This window comes from Ascaphus truei, chromosome 2, assembly GCF_040206685.1.
Source record: "Ascaphus truei isolate aAscTru1 chromosome 2, aAscTru1.hap1, whole genome shotgun sequence".
In the NCBI taxonomy this organism is placed as follows: domain Eukaryota; kingdom Metazoa; phylum Chordata; class Amphibia; order Anura; family Ascaphidae; genus Ascaphus; species Ascaphus truei.
Window position 1 is genome coordinate 307,326,150 of NC_134484.1, and position 19,527 is coordinate 307,345,676.

The following is a 19,527-nucleotide window of genomic DNA, read 5'->3' on the forward strand; positions in this document are numbered from 1 at the left end:
CTCAGTGCAGGTAAGTGTGTCCGTGTCTCAGTGCAGGGTCAGTGTCTCAGTACAGGGTCAGTGTCTCAGTGCAGGGTCAGTGTCTCAGTACAGGGTCAGTGTGTCAGTGTCTCAGTGCAGGTAAGTGTGTCCGTGTCTCAGTGCAGGGTAAGTGGGTCCGTGTCTCAGTGCAGGGTCAGTGTCTCAGTACAGGGTCAGTGTCTCAGTGCAGGGTCAATGTCTCAGTACAGGGTCAGTGTCTCAGTGCAGGGTCAATGTCTCAGTACAGGGTTAGTGTGTGCCCACAGGGTCAGTGTGTCAGTGTCTCAGTGCAGGGTCAGTTTGTCAGAGTCTCAGTGCAGGGTCAGTGTGTCAGTTTCTCAGTACAGGGTAAGTGTGTCCGTGTCTCAGTGCAGGGTCAGTGTGTCAGTACAGGGTCAGTGTCTCAGTACAGGGTCAGTGTCCCCCCGCAGGGTCAGTGTGTCAGTTTCTCAGTACAGAGTCAGTGTGTCAGTGTCTCAGTACAGGGTCAGTGTCTCAGTACAGGGTCAGTGTCTCAGTACAGGGTCAGTGTCCCCCCGCAGGGTCAGTGTGTCAGTGTCTCAGTACAGAGTCAGTGTGTCAGTGTCTCAGTGCAGGGTCAGTTTGGCAGTCTCAGTGCAGGGTCAGTGTCTCAGTACAGGGTCAGTGTGTCAGTATCTCAGTGCAGGGTAAGTGTGTCCGTGTCTCAGTGCAGGGTCAGTGTCTCAGTACAGGGTCAGTGTCTCAGTGCAGGGTCAATGTCTCAGTACAGGGTCAGTGTGTCAGTGTCTCAGTACAGGGTCTGTGGGTCAGTGTCTCAGTGCAGAGTCAATGTCTCAGTACAGGGTCAGTGTGTGTCTGAGCATGGTCAGTGTGTCAGTGCAGGGTCAGTATGAGTGTCTCAGTGCAGGGTCAGTGTCTCAGTACAGGGTAAGACTGTCCCCGCAGGGTCAGTGTCTCAGTACATGGTCAGTGTGTATCTTTTCAGGGTCAGTGTGCCAGTGTCTCAGTACAGGGTCAGTGTGTCAGTGTCTCAGTGCAGGGTCAGTGTCTCAGTACAAGGTCAGTGTGTCAGTGTCTCAGTACAGGGTAAGTGTCTCAGTGCAGGGTCAGTGTGTCCGTGTCTCGGGGCAGGGTCAGTGTCTCAGTGCAGGGTCAGTGCCTAAGTACAGGGTGTGTCCGTGTCTCAGTACAGGGTCAGTGTGTCCGTGTCTCAGTACAGGTTCAGAGTCTCAGTGCAGGGTCAGTGTGCCAGTGCCTCAATACAGGGTCAGTGTCTCAGTACAGGGTCAGTGTGTCCGTGTCTCAGTACAGGTTCAGAGTCTCAGTGCAGGGTCAGTGTGCCAGTGCCTCAATACAGGGTCAGTGTCTCAGTCCAGGGTCAGTGTGTCAGTGTCTCAGTGCAGGATCAGTGTCTCAGTACAGGGTCAGTGTGTCCGTGTCTCAGTACAGGTTCAGTGTCTCAGTGCAGGGTCAGTGTCTCAGTACAGGGTCAGTGTCTCAGTACAGGGTCAGTGTCTCAGTGCAGGGTCAGTGTCTCAGTGCAGGGTCAGTGTGTCTGTGCAGGGTCAGGGTCTGTGCATGGGTCAGGGTCTGTGCATGGGGCAGGATCCTTGCATGGTGCAGGGTCTGTGCATGGGTCAGGGTCAGTGGCTGTGCAGGGTCAGGGTCTGTGTAGGGTGAGTGGCTGTGCAGGGGCAGGGTCTGTGCAAGGTCAGGGTCTGTGCGGGGTCAGGGTCTGGGCAAGGTCAGGGTTTGTGCAGGGTCAGGGTCTGTGCAGATCAGTGGCTGTGTCTGGGTGGAGAGAGAATGGACAGGGGAGAGAGAGAATAGAGGAGGGGATTGAGAGAGAGAAAATGGAGGAGCGTAGGAAGAGAGAGAGAATGGAGGGATGGGGAGAGAATGAGGGGAGGGAAGGGAGAGAAACTGGGGGGGGGGGGAGGGAAGGGAGAGAGACTGGTGGGGGTGAGAGAAAATGGGGATGGGGAGGGTGAGAGAAAATGGAGGGGGATGAGGGATAGAGGGAATGGGGGAGAAGGTAGAGAGAGAATGGGAAGAGGTAGAATGAATAATACAGCATCAATGGTGACACTATTAGATAAAAATCATAATATTAATTTTTTTAATCATGTAATTTGTTGTATTGATCATTTTTATGTGTCCCGGGTTTTTCATTTTCAAAATCTGGTCACCCTAACTCTAAGGCCTCGGGCCGCGCTGATCCGCGCTCCTGCTCTGCCTCGCCTGCTCAAGCAGCTTTTTTGCGTCCTGGCAGGCGAGGCAGTGAGCGCGCTTTGGAGGCGAGGCGAAGGCGTGGCGGGGCCATTGGCTGTTTTTGGCTGTTTTTGGTCATGTGACCACTCCTCCGCTCCCCTCAACACCGAAATTCAAACAAGCCTGTCTGCTGAAAATTTCTGAGCCTCCGCACGCATGCGGAAGCAGCTGTTAAAGCCGCGCTGATCACAGATGCAGGGGTAAGTGCATCTGCTCAGCACGGCTCAGCACGGCCTGCTGTACTATGTTCCAGGCCTAAGAGTAAAAATAAATAAAAATAAAATGTGCCTGTGGTGCACGGGAACCTGGAGGGACCCTATACCTTCCTAAGAGACAATATATATCACAAAGGTAGGGTACCCAGCACTCAAAAGAAATAATGAAAAAAAATGTCATGAACAAATTTTACACACGAAAATGGAGTCTAGGGTACACAAGGATAAAATGTAGGGTACACACTGGTGAAGTGGTTCAGGCAGCTGACGTCCACCACTTTACAGCGAAACCTCATGGTGCGTCCTCCTCAGGGGGATGGTTATCTTCCTCTTCTGCTGTTACTTTGTAATGCCTATAGTGCAGATGAGATGTTATTAAAAAGTGTGTTGTTCTATTGTCTTGTTGTGGGTGTCGTTTTGTGCTGATGTGATTGGATTTACTACCAGTGTGGAGTCGTTGGGCTATTGTATTGGTATTATGTAATCTTGTGCATATGTGGCAATGTGGTGCTGTTATTTAATGCACATGTGGTGTGGTAAACTTGTGCACGTGTGATGTGCTACAACTATGCAGATGTCTTGTCAATTATTACAACATGCTAGTGTACTGTAATGTTGCGCAAATGTTGGTGCTCTTTTATATTGTTGTGTTGTTACTTTGGTCAGATCTGTGTTAGGGTATTTATTTTGTGCATGTGTAATCGTGATGTTGTGAACTGTTTAGTGTGCTGTATTCATGTTGTGCAGAAATGTGATTTGTGTGTTTATTACTATATGGCAGGGTGCTGAAATCTAGTGCACAGCGAGTATTGTTAAAATGCGGTGTTGTTTCTGTTGTGTAGTTGTGCTGTAATCTGATGTCCACAGTACTGGTGTATTTTATCTTGTTATAATTGTGTACCTGCGTGCGTGTGACTGCCCCAAACTGCAGCTCGCTCTGCTGTACTTCCTCCCTCACACAGCTCGCTCCTCCCATATACCAGAGTGTCACCCGAAGAGGACATTACTGAACTGCCCAAGCCATATAAATACCCCCAATCCCACAGCAGCGGCCTTTATAACTGCATTTATGTATAACTACTCCAAGCATTGTGTGTATGATTATCTGTGACTGTGCAGGAAAACACTCCCTTTGAAATGGTAGCATTGGTCACATTACACGGCGACCTCACAGACACTGAGACATTGCTGAAAGACAAACACCGCGCGCACACTTGTTTATTTCTATTTAATTGCCGCCGTTCAGCGTCACGTGACATGGCTTAGAAGGCGGGGCACGTGATCGCTTCAACTGTCGAAGCGCGCGAAGCCACAACTCTCGCGTGCGTTCGGTTGCGCGAGCGCGTCACTAAAACTGTCAACTCCGACCCAGCTCACCGTTATATTACAGGGGGCGCCATCTTTGAATAGGGCACGCGCAAACAGGAAAATAAATCTATAAATACAAACGATCCTTAAGTTTAAAAAAAAAAAAGACAACGCCCGACAACGAAGAAATAGCCGGTAACAGTAATCCCTCTAGATCGAACATCCTAGTATCTGTATTTTTAATACTTGGTGTGTGTGGGGTCGATCTTACAATAACAAAACCGTGTCTTTTTTTTTTTTTTTTTTTTAACTGCATTAGCATTGACTGTATCCGGAAGGCTTTGCTGTCCCGCGGCCCAAAACACCGGCGCGTCCGCCAGCGCACGCGATCGGCTTGTTTCTCACCCCAGCTCCTGTTTTGCTCGCTGGCCCCCTAGCGTCATTTAAGCACCCGGTTACTATGGCGACGCCGGAGTGTTGTGGTTCCGAAGGTTCTCCTGGCATTGTGCTGCGCACGGATTGTCAGTCGAGCCGCTCAGATCAGCCGGAGAGCCAGACCCGGGAGGACAAGCAGCCGCCGCCCAGCTACCAGGTGTGTATATATTATCTGACTAGTTATTGTAGATATACACGTGTCAGACTGTCAGTGACATAACAGGCACAACAGAATAACATGCTATAGTATAGGGCTTCTTTAGGAATTGATAAACACGACCTTTAAAGCATATTTTTCTGGTATCTGTCACCAAACTGACATCGGTTTGGCTAAAAACAAACGCTGCACCTACTCCTTTGTCCGTTTCATGTTTTGGTGTGCCTCCAGGGTATTATAATAATAAAATATATATATATATATATATATATATATATAATCAAAACATAAATAGATGATACCGTTATGTGGCTAACGAAATGCTTTTATTTGTGCGAGCTTTCGAGATACACTGATCTCCTCTCCGGCGATGTTAATATTATATATGATATTTATATTATCTTGGGTACCTGTCAATGTCCTAAATATTGACTGACTTATCCGTTACCCCAGTCTGCGTTAAGTCTATCTTGCCCTATCGCTGTGATTATACCAAAAATTGCGCGCCTGAAAAACGACAAAAAAAAAAAAAACAATAGATGCGCTCATACCTGTCGCGGCGTACGTGCCGCGTGGAACTGCAGGACGGATGTCTCCTGGTGCGATACTCAGATTTGTTCTTGCCTGTCGACGGCCGCGTCACGTGACTGGTTCCAGCCAATGAGGGCGAACCGCTCACAGCCACGCCTCCCTGTTCCCGCTTTTCTGTTTCCCGGGTATAATCAAGATGCCGCTCGGTGGCAGCGTGAGGGTGACGTCACCGGATCGTGCTGCCTGCCGCTCAGCGGCATCTGGTATAATCGAGTCCTAAGAGTGGACATGTATGTTGGCCGATATAGACACAGACAAGATAAGACTAGCTATCCTATAACGCAGGGGTGGGCAACACCAGTCCTCCAGGGCATCAAAAGGTCAGGTTTTCAGGATATGCCTACTTCAGCACAGGTGGCTCAATTGAAGACTGAGACAACCTTGCTGAAAAAGGTATATCCTGGAGGACTGATGTTGCCCACCCGTGCGTTATAGGATAGCTAGTGTGTGTACATATACATATACACAGTGTTCGACAAACCTATACATTTTCTCGCCCCGGGCGAGTGGATGTAACCCCCGGGCAAGTAAATATTGGCCCAAGCAGCACACGTTTGGTACTAGGTGGCGAGTAGATTTTTTGGTGATTTGTCAACCACTGCATATACAGAACACCCATTGCTTATATTATACATCTATATTTACACTCGGTATATCAAATGAGTACAAATGTACATTGTGTCATCTGTTTAATAAATACAGTAATTTGGTTATTTGCAAACATTTTAATAAGGGTATTTTGAGACATCTGTCTCACTTTCAGTTGCATTATGAAATGTATGGATATTGGCATAAAAACAACCAACACAACTTTAATATGCTATTCATATAGTTCCACTCATGTTGAGCCGAGACCTGAAATTACTCGTGTCATGATCCAGCTTTAACTTTTAGAGAGTCCAGCAAATTTTCCTGAGCATATCCATGGACGTGCGCACCAATGGGTTAAGTCCCACCTTCTAGCTGGGATAGGACAAATTAAAGCCACCTGTAGGAAGGACTACATATAGCCTCCTCCTCCTCACAGGGGTAGTCTGTCTGTGTCCCCGTCCCCTCCCCCATCAAACTGAGGTTTTTTTTTTTTTTTGGTAGTACTTTTTAGAGGCAAGGGGAATTCTTGCCCCTCTCCTTGAAGCCCCTGCGATCCGCAACCCTCCGGAGTTTTGCATGTCAGGGGGGCTCTGTCCGGTGTGTGCCAAGCTGCACTCATTTCTGACTGCAGCTATGCTGAAACGAGCAGGAGGGAGGTTAAAGGATTGCCTTGCAGTTAGGCACTGATTCCCTGGAACACCATGAGAGCCTCTACACTCAGGTGATGGTTGTTTACTAGTGATGTACCGAGTACCCGGAATTATCCGGTACCCAGCAGGTTTTCAGCTACTCAGACATTACCCGGACCGGCAACTGAGAAGCGGGCCCGGCACCGGGTAATACGCAGCATCGAGTGATGTCAGGGTAGCTGAAAAATACATCACTTACCTGCTGTCAGCGACAGAAGGTGAGGAAGACACGTGAGAAAGACAGCGGCAACATCTAAGAAGGTCAGCAGCGGTCCTGTGGCGGTGGCAGCATCAGAAGTGTGTGTTCAGCCGGCTGTCCAATTGGAACGCTCCTGCTCCGGTCACGTGGTTCCCCAGCTCACACTGCTATGGAGTCCTGCAGCTCACACACTTCTGATGCTGCCACTTCCACAGGACCGCTGCTGACCTTCCTAGATGTCGCTGCTGTCTACCTCCACCCCCAGGTAAGTGCGAACCGGGTACCCAGCCGGGTTGATCATTTAATTTTGGCCGGATACCCGTTACCCGTTTTTTTTATTTTTTATTATCATTTGAACCAGGTCCAACACTATTGTTTACCCCTTTATAATTCAGCTGTACACACGAACAGTGTTGCGCATGTGCACACGAGAATCAGAGGTGGGGCACTCCCATGACGTCAGAGGTGCAAATGAGCTGGATCATCTGTTTATGCCGTTTTTTCTTTGCCTGCAAAGAGACACAGTGTTTTACATGTAGTGCTGGTGAAATACTGCAAGAGAACTGGTTCTACAAACGATGGATACCTCCTCATCCAAGAGATCTGGTGTCAAGGTAAGCCCAAGGGAGTTTAGGATAGTTTGAAAATTATTTTTATGCGGTGGGGGGGGGGGGGGTGGAGATGACGACAGGTTCTCATACAAAATATATGTCCAAGTGCTCCAGGTTTACAATTGATGGAAACTACCAGCGCTGTGGAGCTGGCCACAGAGAAAAAGACTGCTGAAAGGCAAAATATTGTCTTGCATTTGTCGTGGAAAAACTCAGTCCCACACTTATTCTCTTTGGCAAAAACAATCTGTTGAAAAACTTTATTGCAGCTGCTAGCAAGAGTCCTTCGTGGGCAGCAAAGGCACAAGTTTCTCCTCTAGAACTATGCAGAGCAGCAGTATGGACTTCCATAAACGCCATCATTAAGTTCGATCATTTAGACGTCTAGGCCTCAGCATACATTGGCTGTAAAGTACAGTAAACGGTTGTGAATTCAAAAGCATTCAAACGTATGCATTGTCTATTGATTGTATGATTTATTTGTTATCCACCCCAATTGTTACTGCTTAGGCAGTGTCCATTGGTTCTCACTACCACGGAGATGCTCAGGAAAATACCGTAATTTTCTTTTCCCGAGTATTATTCCATGTCAGTGCGCACCAAGCGCCTGACCCAAAGACACAAGGATGTATTGTGTATTTCTATGTTTCAACTAAGAAATACAAGAATACCTGTGAGGAGGAGTGGGCTACATTTTGGGCCTCCTACAGGTGCAAGTCTTTTATTTGTCTTATCCCAGCTAGAAGGTGGGATTGAACTCATTGGTGTGCACTGCCATAGAATATTACTCGGGAAAAGAAAATTATGGTAAGATTGAGAAACCATTTTCTATTAACTTAAAACTGTGATGTAAGAGAAGGATACATGTCCACCGTTTTTAATAAAAATGAGAATAACACTCGCTTTTACCATTGTCATTTTTATTCTTTTAAATGTATTTCTAATTTTTAACCCTACATATACCTCTTCAGCTGTTAGAGTACGATTTAAATTATGTAATTACCAGTTTTTTATTAAAAATTCAGTTTTCCACAGCCAAAAGCACATGAACTTTTATCAGATTTAAAGAACAAATAAACCAGTTTCAGACCTGAGCCCAAGTGTTTTTACTGCTACTTATGTAATTAGATGCATGTTCCATTCTTTGTTCTGAGCAGGGGACTTTTTACCTACTGTATCGCATCTGTGCTGGATGCCATTAATTATTTAGATGTATACATATGTGTTACTGGATGCTTTTAATTATGTATAGCTATCCATATGTATGGTGATAGCTTTTGTCACCCATATCAATTGTTTGTGCAGATTTGGATGGCATACTAATTACACTTATGTAAACAAAACATATAAACTAATAATATATGAATTTGGATGACCACTACCAAGCCATTTATGACATTAACTTCCAGATATAGATCAATGGCTCCCAATGCTTTGTACCCTTTTTTGAAGTGAAACTTCTTTGCTGGTGTCTACAGGGTTTTCATGGGGAAAAAACCCTTGCGTTGTAACGTGAGTGACGTCACGGTACTAAGAGGTGCGCCGTATTGCGTTGCCGTCGCGCATGCGCAAAAAAATCACTGCCGAGTCGATGCATGTGCGCTGTGGCGGCCGGGCTTGGCACACGTGCGCAGGACCAACAACAACCCAGCTTGGGAGGTGGAGACGTGCACACACACACAGACAGTATAACTATATAAGTACAAATGGGTAAAACAGAGGTGTGTGCCAAGCACGCATGTTCTATGTCAAACTTCTTTGCATTTTGTCACGGACATTGTGTTTTGAATTTTAATTAAAAATATCACACAAATACAATATCTGTGACAAAATTGTGACCAAATACAAAGAAGTTTGACTTAAAATGCGCGTGCTCAGCGCAGTTTTTTTTAAAATATAATTTCGTTAGATGTTGATGTTTTTCATTAGGCTTACCCTGGTGTGTTAGATCCTTAACCTTCAACTCCTCTTACCTGGAAAGTGGTAAACCTTAGATGCCCTGAAAACAATATTACAAAAACAGTAACAAAAAAAATACATGTCCTCCTGATCTTAGTACAGTATTGTTTCAGTTTTAATATTAGATGATTAAAAAAAAACATAACATGCTATACCTATATGTTTTAATGGGCAGAGTTCTAGGCGAGTCCTCTCTCATTCAACTAAAACCATTGGAAATCTGGGCCCAGTCATAGTCCTAAAAAGTTGCCACTAGATCTCAACTAGTCACCAGCTTCAGTGGTTGTTGTCCCTGGGATAGTCAAAAGCAAGGTTTCTGCGCTCATGCTGTCCTTTAAAAACTGCTTGAAGTAATCTGTTTGCAGCTGTGCAAGCTAGGAGCAACTCCCCCACGCTCCTAAAATAGAGAACTCCCAAGGGAGCTCACAAGAAAAAACGCACACAAAACGCATCACGGGATTAATTTAAAATATGAGACAATTTTAATATCTGGTCGAAAGACCACAATAATAATGTACACACAACAATAATTATAAAAAACACCCAAAAGAATGCACATATAACGATTAAATAAAGTACTTGGACACTCCCACAAGGGGATCCTGAACCAATACCAGCCTCTGAAGCCCAACACCAAAAAATCACAGTTAATCTAACAAAACATTCACAGTGGAAGTCCTACTGGATAACAGGATAAATGACCACACTGAGGGGGACAGATACTGACCAAAAGCTGTAGCAGGAGATGGTGTGAGTGCAAAATGTCCGGACTGCACAAACACACGGCCGGACTTCGCTCACGCTTCCTGCTCTCTCCGTTCAAGCCAGTGGGTGAATACACAGAGCAGCCTCTAGTGACCTCTACACATTTCCCTAAAGTGTGCTTCATCAGGAGTACACGTTGGAGACTGCTCATGCGCATTAAATATCAGCCGCAGCCAATGAAAATGTATTTATTTATAAAATATTGTACCAGGAAGTAATACATTGAGAGTTACCTCTCGTTTTCAAGTATGTCCTGAACAAATACCCTAGAGCGCGGACTTTAAATATAACCAATACGTGGAACAATGTGACAAACCTATAAGTGGATAAGTAATCCATAGTGACTATACCTATTTATACATATAAGATCAATTAGTGAATACCCTAAATCTAATACAGCTCAACCCTGTTATAGCGCGATCCGCTTTTAACGCGGTTTGAGCGTGGACCCCGAATTTAAAAAAAAAAAAAAATTTCGTTTTTTTTTTCTGCACACTGCACACTGCATACATTCACAGCACACTGCACACACTCACTGCACACAATCACTGCACACAATCACTGCACACTGCACACACTCAGAGCACACTGCACACACTCACCGCACACTGCATACACTCACCGCACACTGCATACACTCACCGCACACTGCATACACTCACAGCACACTGCACACACTCACTGCACACACTCACAGCACACTGCACTCACACACACACAGAGACACACTGTCTCTTTAAGGGAGCTTGCTCTTGCAAGACGGAAGCAGAGACAGGGAGAAGAGCTGCCAGATGCCGGGTAAGTGCTGTGTGCTGTTGCCGGTGCCCCACCAGGTCTGGGAATGCTGGGAGAGTACTCAGCTTTCCCCCTCCGGCGGACACAGTACCACCACAAAAAAAAAATGGAAAAAAAAAATTGGCCGCCATTTTTTTCGCGACCCTGTTTATAACGCGGTGGTTGCGGGTGGCCCCCGAGGACCGCGCTATGACGGGGTTAAGCTGTATATATGTAATACCTTACTACAAGCCTACAAATACTTGTGCTAGTAATTATAATAAGCCCTTAGCGCAATGATGAAGGATAAGTGACATAATGTAACTTAACCTAAGATATATATATAATTGTGAATACCATAAGAAATAACAAATAACCACTATACTACCTCTAAAGTTAAGTGAAACTATCAAAATAGCATCAGGTTACATACAATACTGCAAAGAGTAGTATTCTGGAGGCCAGGGTCATGTGTAGGATGATTAGCCCAGATAGGTTCAACTCGGCCCTCTTTTCAAAGCACAACAAGTCCTGTATTTTTTCTTCACTTTATTTGGGGAAAGCAGCATAAAAGACAGGCACTTGTGAAGAGATGTAGGTGTTTAGATAATGTCTCTCTATAGGTGCTTTGTAGTTAAGGACAGGTGAAAAGGGTAATCCTGCCACTAGAGCAGTTACAGAGGGTACTCACTCAGCCAGTGATGGTGGAAAGAAAGTCCCAATGTATTCTGGGTAGCGCGATAGCCTGGGGACAGACCATCTGTGGGCAGAGCAGAGGGGGAGAAAGCAGACTAGCCCATTTGGGAGACAGGCTGGGTTTGCTATAGCAACTCACTGAAATGTCTAAGGAAACCACAACATGTAGCAATAATGTTGCATTTCTGATACAGCAAGCTGCTGGGACGGGAAATAACACTGTGTCTATCACACGGGCACTGTGTGTGTGCACAGAGCAAAACACATGCAGCTGGAAATGAGAAACTGACTGGCAGAACTGCAAGGAAGGGGGGGGGGTGAAACAGAAATGTAGTTCTTGTTCCATGACACTCCCCGTCTGGTATCTGGAGATACCACTATATAACTTGAATGTGTGGAACATGTGTGCAATGCAAACAAACATATCATAATAATGCAAAGTCCATGTCCACATAACGAGCTGATACCTGCCGGTACCACTGGCGTTGAAATCCCTTGGCAAAGTCTTTTAGCAAAGGATGTTGGGTGGATGAACCGGTCCAGGTTAGCTGGGTTCACCACAGTGTCTTTCTGTGAAAGTCTCTGGCACTGTTTCCTTTCAGCTTTGAGAGAGAACAGTCCCTTTGACTCTGTAGTTTTCTCTACAGAGTGCATCACCTCGTGGATGTGCCAGTCGTGGTAGTTTGTCACCCTATCACGTGGCGTTTGGCTGAAGGAGATGGCCTTTGGCTCCTTGGAGAAGCGGATCAACGACCCTGGAGGACTGGTTGTCAAGTCTGGTCCAGTGAGTAGTGCCCCGTTTGGAGAGGCTTCCTGGTGCTGAGCATTGGAGCTGAACGTTACCCAGATCTGGCTGGTTTTCTGACGGTGGTGAACACCAGATGAGAGGTGCCGGCATTTTTTACCTTCCTTCGGTGAAGGTGCTGGCTCTGCGTGTCCGCTAAGGAATCTCTTCCGCGTAATTTGATTCTTGGTCTCCGGCTCCCTTTGTGGGTTGCGGCGGAGCGAAGTGAGCCTAGAGATGGCAGGTTCTCTATTGTTCGGGAGGCGTCTTCTTGGTGAACGGAATGGTAGCGGGTTCACCCAACTGCCTGGTCCGTCTTTGACGAGCTCCTTGACTGTTAACCTCGGGAATCCTCTATCTTCCCTCGATGGTGTTTGATTGTCATCGTCCCTTGTTGTCTGGAACGCTGTGCACCGTAGGTCATCGGTGTATTTCTCTTGCACGAGAACATCTCCACGTAATTTGGTGAAACGCTTTTGTGTCTCTTTGTTGACTGCCCTCAGGAGGTTGTTCTCTCCTTGGACATGACGAAAAACCGTCTCTTTTTCCCTTGTAAATCCCTTTGTGAAATGTCTCTGCGACTGCCTCTTTTTTGACGTGTGAGAGGACAGTCTTTTTGACACTGTGGCTTCACCTGTAGGGCGCAATCTTTTGCGGCTATGCCAGCCGTGACAGCTGGCTGCTTTGTCACTTGATACTCTGTGGAGAGGAACAACTGTACGTCTTAGTCGTGCCATTGCTCGCGAGAGGTCTGTTTGATTATTTATTGCCTTTTGGACGATCCCTTTTGTCGGTCACCTTTGGGAGGTTACTTTCTTCCTTCGGTGGAATCGACTCATCATCCTTAGCTGTCTGGACTGCTGAGCATCCTAGGCCATTGTCACATCCCCCCGATGTGAGGATGTTTTTGTTGATCTCAGGGGTATGACCTTGTCTTTTCTCTTCACTTGGCCCTTCTGTCACTTGGAGATGGCCAAGACATGGTTCAGAGAGAGATGTGTGCCCACATTCTGTTACCACCGTTCTGCGGGCGTCAACATAGTCTTGTCCATGCTCTTTGTCAGTGCACGCGTTGCCCACTATCACCCATCCTAGGTAAAGTCTTTGGGCGTATGGCGCGTTGTGGGGTCCGTTATGCTGTTTACGGACTTTATGTACCCTCATGATGTCCCTACCAAGCAGCAGCAAGATCTTGGCGCCTTGTTCTACCGGCAGGATGTAGTTGGCTATTCCTCTGAGGTGCGGGTAATGGCGTGCCACATCTGGTGTGGGAATCTCGTCCCTGTTTGTGGGCATGTGGTTGCACTCGAGTGTGGGGAGAGCTATCTTCACTCTGTTATCCACCGAGCGTATGACGTAACTGCTTGCTCTTCTCCTTGTTGACTCAGTTGACCCTGCACAGGTTCTGAGGGTGTAGGGTGAGGCATTGTCTTGTAAGTTGAAATAGGTTGAAGAACTCCGTCTTCGCCAATGATCTGTTGCTTTGGTCGTCGAGGATTGCATACATCCGAATAGCCTTCTCGGGTTGTCCCTGGGGGTGCACTGCGACAAAGCATATTTTGGAGCTGGACATTTTGTCACTTTCTTTTCCGCAAACCTCAGGGCGCTGATATGTGACGGATGTTGGCTCTCCTTCTCCTTTTTCCCCGCCATGCTCCGCTACGGAGGATGGGTTGTTGAGTTGGTGGAGTGTCAGCGCACTGTACATTTGATTTCTTCTTTACAGTCTCTGGCTAGGTGTCGTGGAACCGCAGCACCTGAAGCAAACTCTGAATTCTCCAAGTAACCTCTTGCGTTACTCTAGGGACTTCATCCTGAACCCAAAGCACTTGTTAAGTGGGTGTGGCTTCTTGTGTATGGGACATTCCCTGTTCGTGTCCCTTGGTTCCTCGTCTCCGGCGACCTACTGATCAGGAGTAGTTTGGGTCGTGGGAGGCACGTCCGTCCTGTGGACCGAGATGGGTGTTTGAGTGTTACTGTATCTCGCCACTGGTCTCTCATTCCTCAGGCTGCTTGCACTGTGTGTGGTTTGCGCACCCAAGATGAAACTGGGATCGTTCCTTGTCCTTGCCGCTTCGCGGATGAAGCTCAAGAAGAATGAGAATGGGGGGAAGGCGACTTGCTTCTCCCTTTTGTATTTGGAGCCTTGTGAAATCCATCTTTCTTGGAGATTGTAGGGTAGCTTCTCCAAGATGGGTCTCACTCCACGAGCTGAGTCTAGGACGTTGAGACCTGTTAAGGAATGGTCTTTCCTTGCGAACTCCAGCTCTTGCAGCAGGTCTCCGAGCTCTCGTAACTTCGAGTAGTCTTTAGTTGTGATCTTGGGAAAGCTGTCGACTCTTTTGAAGAGCGAATCCTCGACTGCTTCGGGGCTACCGTAGCACTCTTCTAGCCTTTCCCACACTAGGTCAAGACCTATTTGGGGATTATTCGCGTTTGCCGCCCGAAGTCTCTTCGCGTGCTCCCTGGATTCGTTCCCCAGGAACTTGGATAGCAGGTTGAGCTCCTCCCTTGCTGAGAAGTCCAAGCTGTTGATTGCGTCTTTGAACGTGAACTTCCACGTCCGGTAGTTCTCAGGGCGGTCGTCGAAGCTGATTAGTCCTGTTTGCACCAGGTCACGCCGGATCATGTACTTGGCTATGTCTGTCAGGCCTGAGGCATCAGCGTGTAGGTCGCGTTCTGAGGTAGTTGCTGGGAGGGTCCGTGCGGTCGCCTCTTCTTTGGCGTGGACGCGTGCTGACTGCTGGTCAGTGTGATGGGCTGTGTTGTCCCGTGTGGGTGTACATGGATTGCGAGCCTGTTGTGGTGCATCTGTGTGCGCGCTGGCGTGTGGCTCACTGTTGCGGCTGTGGCTATCCCAGGCAGCATGTACCATTGAAGGAACAGCGTCTTCTCCTCGTGGACCTAGCAAGTCTTCGGTGTCTGTGGAGTCACTCCCTCCGTGTTGAGATGGTGCGCTGGTATTTACACTGAAGAGGCTCCTTACGTAGTCTTCAATGCGTTGGGCTGGATCCTCTGAGGCTATCAGTCTGTACGGTTGCTCCCCGCCGTCCTGTCTCACGGCTGCTTCTAGGACTTTAGCTTGGGCTATGGCGGCGGTGGCTTCCTTCTCTTGATTTAGGGCCTCTAGGTTGACGTCCACCTCTGCCTTTTTCCGTGCAGCGGAGGCAGTGGCTGCAGTGGCAGTGGCAGCGTCTGTCTGCTCCTCCTCTTCTTCTAAGCGGACCCTTTCTAGTTTCATGACTGCCTCTTTCTGAGCGTATGTGGCCCTGGCACGTGCGGCCTCTGCAGTGGCTCGCGCCTTGGTGGCGCTTGCGCTTGACGCGTGAGATTGCGCTGATCTTGCTGACCTTGATGAGTGCCTGGATGCGCTGGAGCACTGGTTTCCAGCAAAAGGTCTTTCCTCTTACTCTCGGCTTCCGTGATAGAGGTTCGCACGCGGCTGTCACGTGTCAAGTCAATGTTATGCTGTAAGTCCCTTTCTTGCAGGCTTTCGCCGGTGTTAGTCCTGGCCAAGTAAGTGACGTATGCCTCGGACAGCTCTTGGTAGCGTGCGTGATCTATCTTTAATTGAGTTATTGCCTGCTCGAGCTGTTGTACATAATTGCCAGCGCCGGCGACATTGCGTATTACAAGTGTGGTTGTTTCCCAGGCCAACTCTAATTTAGCGTGGTGCGCTTCAATGCCAGTCTCATATTTTTCGCGGGCCTTTTGTGTCAGTGTGACTGTCCGTTTAGGCCTTGCGTCTGTCTGCGCCTGTTGCAGTTGCGCAGCGGTCTCTGTGTCTGAGTGATCACTCTCCTGCGTGATATCTGGTGAGGCTCTGAGTTCTGCCATGCTGTAGGTGTGTGTAGGCCTTTAGCCGGTGCGTGTGGCGTGCGGTCTTTTACCTGTCAGCGATGGGCGACTGTCTCAGATTATGCCGAGCGGTGTCCTGCAGCGTTCAGCGTAGCTGTACTCACAGGTGTCTGGTGGCTCTGACCCGTGTCCTGGCGGGCATCCGGTGGCGTGGCCCTTGGTGGCGCTAGCCGTGGGGACGTGCGCAGGGTAAGGTGAGATGGCAATCCCTCACTATGGAGCTGTGCAGAGGGTGAACTCAGAGAAAGGCAATCAGGTTTTGTGTAAGAAGCACTGTCTGTCTGCAAGGCTGCTGCCTTGTGTGCAGGGTTGCTTGCTGGCTGTGACCAGTGTGAATCTGCTTGCTTATTTGTAAGGCTGCAGGCTGTGTGCAGTTTGCTGTATAAAGCTTGCTGCCCTGTCTGGCAGTGTAAAGCTGCTGCTGTTTGAAAGGCTGCTCTGTGTTATCATAAAGTCTAGAGTAGCAGCTCCTGTAAGTGTCTAAGGCACACGGTATCCTTTTCACTATTCTGGAGGCCAGGGTCATGTGTAGGATGATTAGCCCAGATAGGTTCAACTCGGCCCTCTTTTCAAAGCACAACAAGTCCTGTATTTTTTCTTCACTTTATTTGGGGAAAGCAGCATAAAAGACAGGCACTTGTGAAGAGATGTAGGTGTTTAGATAATGTCTCTCTATAGGTGCTTTGTAGTTAAGGACAGGTGAAAAGGGTAATCCTGCCAATAGAGCAGTTACAGAGGGTACTCACTCAGCCAGTGATGATGGTGGAAAGAAAGTCCCAATGTATTCTGGGTAGCGAGATAGCCTGGGGACAGACCATCTGTGGGCAGAGCAGAGGGGGAGAAAGCAGACTAGCCCATTTGGGAGACAGGCTGGGGTTGCTATAGCAACTCACTGAAATGTCTAAGGAAACCACAACATGTAGCAATAATGTTGCATTTCTGATACAGCAAGCTGCTGGGACAGGGGAAATAACACTGTGTCTATCACACGGGGCACTGTGTGTGTGCACAGAGCAAAACACATGCAGCTGGAAATGAGAAACTGACGGGCAGAACTGCAAGGAAGGGGGGGGGGGTGAAACAGAAATGTAGTTCTTGTTCCATGACAAGTAGAACAATACAAATGTCAAAAAATATATAAACATAAATGTGTAAAACAAAAAACACATGTATACATACATATACATAACCAATACAAACCGTATTTTCTCGATTTCTAAGACGCACCTTTTTTCCAATTTTCACATGTCTGAAATAGGGATGCGTCTTAGAATTGATGTACTAAAAAAAAAAAAACTGCTAGGGAGTGCTGCAGCTTTCAGCATTTTGCCAAAAGGCACAGTAGCCTGCTGCTTGAACCACTGGCCCCCCGCCCACTCCCCCCCCCCCCTGTGACTCACAGTTGATGTTGCTTTATTGCTGGATTGAAGTGCTGTCCCCTCTGCGACACACAGATGATTTCAGCAGTGCGGCTGCAGGCACCACGAGCCCTCCGCCCGCCCCTCTCTGCGACTCACAGCTGTGGATGCTGGCCCCACGAGCCCTCTGCCCGCCCCTCCCCCTGACTCTCAGCGGTGCAGCGGAGGCACCTCGAGCCCTCCGCCAGCCCCCCTTTGCAACGTACAGCGGTGCGGCGGCACCACGAGCCATCCGCCCGCCCCCCTCTGCTACTCACAGAGGGGCAGCTGCCGGCTCCTCGAGCCCTCCCCCCGTCCTTCCTGTGTGTGCGTGTCCCTCCATTCTCTCCCTCCCCGCCTTCCGTTCCCCCTCCCCTCCATTCTCTCCTTGCTGCCCTATCCATCCATTCTCTCTATGCTCATCCGATACTGTCTCTCTCTCCCCATTCTGTGTCTGTCTCTCTCTAGTGTAGATAAATGTATGCTATTGTTTTAGTTAAAAAAAAATAATTCTGCCCATTTAATATAGTGGGGTTTTCCCCCCCAAATTATTAAATTAAGGGTGCGTTTAGAATCGAGGAAATAGGGTATTACAATACACCAATTTAATCAATTAATTAAAAATCTAATATCAAATCTGGTAAAGCAGGATTCATCAATCAGTATGTGACTATAACAAAAATCCATAGTAACATCCAAGATTTGTAACAAATGGGGTAAGTTCTACCAATTCATTAAATCCCTTAAGGGAATTTTGAATCAAAAGTGTGTATCCAAAATTGTATTTTTTTTTTTTAAGGAGGAACAGATCTCTATTGCCCTGTCTTGTTGTTCTTGGAATACAGTTAATTCCCATAAATTTCAGAGAACTCCGATTACATTTATGAACATCTTGAAAATGTTTAAGTATGTTGTCCTTTTTCCACTAACTAAGGGATATTTTTGATATTTCGTAAAGATCTAATATCCTTAATTTTAATACCCTTTTCGTTTTTCCAATATAATGTAAATTACATTTACATTGTAATAAGTATACGACATGTGTTAAACAATTAATGACATGAACTGGGTATTTCTTTTGTGTTACTGATGATACGACCTGCTTATCCGTTTTCATATGGTGACATGCCTTGCATTTTCCGCATTTATAATTCCCAACAATGCCCAATTGTGTTTTAATATCGCTGGGCACCTTGTTTAAAATTTTAACTTGATTTGGGGCAAAAAGACCTTTTACATTTTGGGCCTTCCTTTTACTCATATCAGGTTTGGATTTAATTAATGGGCCCAAAACCGGATCAAGTTTGAAGATCTTTCAATGCTTACGCGGTATCTTTTTAATTGAGCTATGTGCTCTATTAAACTGTGTAATTAAAAACTAGTGTTTTTAAATGAAACAGCTGTATTGTTTCCACTGGCTCCAAGATCAGATTTATTTTTATTCACTGATTTATTGGAATTTTTGTTAAACACACAAATACCCAGCAAGCTCTAACCCCCCCCCCCCCCCCAAAAAAAATAACATGTGTCAAAAGGAGTGCTACTGGGCGTGGCTAAAGGTATACAACAAAAAAACAAAAGCCCAGTGCTACTTCCAATATGACAAAAATACACAGTGAAATACAGCTGAACCCCGTTGTAACGTGGTGGTCGGGTCCGCATAATGAGACCGTGTTATAACCGGGATCGCGAAATGGTCGCTGCATGAGGACTTACCCGGCATCTGCAGTTCTCTCCTCTCTGCTGCATCCATGTGCGCGGCGCACACCTCCAAGGTTTTATATATATATATATATATATATATATATATATATAACACAAATCACCAAAAAATCTACTCGCCACAAAAAAAAATCTACTCGCCACCTAGTACCAAACGTGTGCTGCTTGGGCCAATATTTACTCGCCCGGGGGTTAAATCCACTCGCCCGGGGCGAGCAAATGTATAGGTTTGTCGAACACTGTGTATATATATATATCTATATATATATATATATATATATATATATATATAGATATATATATCTCATTCAGTGCTTTATTGCTAACACACACACATGCCTTCACTCCTACACTAATAATTTTAGCATACCATGCAGGAATTGAACCCATGACCTTTCATACACTGGTAGCGTTTCTATACCTGCTACGCCAAGGGTGTACAAGGTTGGGGGGCGCAAGATTAGTTTGGGGGGGGTGGATACTTCACCTACCTTTCCTCGGC

At 47.0% G+C, this 19,527-nt stretch overlaps 2 protein-coding genes across 10 annotated transcripts in view; one reads left to right on the plus strand and one right to left on the minus strand.

Annotated features, from left to right (window-relative positions):
* The window catches only part of HUS1 (HUS1 checkpoint clamp component), a 51,483-nt gene extending 47,121 nt beyond the window's left edge, over positions 1–4,362 (minus strand). Inside the window, exons 1-2 of one of the 4 annotated variants that reach the window (XM_075586444.1) lie at positions 4,203–4,362; positions 2,734–2,842 (exon numbers count right to left, since the gene is read on the minus strand). In XM_075586444.1, the coding sequence (XP_075442559.1) occupies positions 2,734–2,785 (52 nt within the window). In that variant the 5' untranslated portion in view covers positions 2,786–2,842; positions 4,203–4,362. Of the gene's footprint in view, positions 1–2,687; positions 2,843–3,390; positions 3,721–4,202 lie in introns of those variants that run through there. The other 3 variants (XM_075586443.1, XM_075586445.1, XM_075586446.1) reach the window with 3 other exon arrangements.
* The window catches only part of C2H7orf57 (chromosome 2 C7orf57 homolog), a 55,970-nt gene continuing 40,286 nt past the window's right edge, over positions 3,844–19,527 (plus strand). Inside the window, exons 1-2 of one of the 6 annotated variants that reach the window (XM_075586438.1) lie at positions 3,844–3,992; positions 4,117–4,389. In XM_075586438.1, the coding sequence (XP_075442553.1) occupies positions 4,258–4,389 (132 nt within the window). In that variant the 5' untranslated portion in view covers positions 3,844–3,992; positions 4,117–4,257. Of the gene's footprint in view, positions 4,390–7,022; positions 7,074–19,527 lie in introns of those variants that run through there. The other 5 variants (XM_075586439.1, XM_075586436.1, XM_075586441.1 and 2 more) reach the window with 5 other exon arrangements.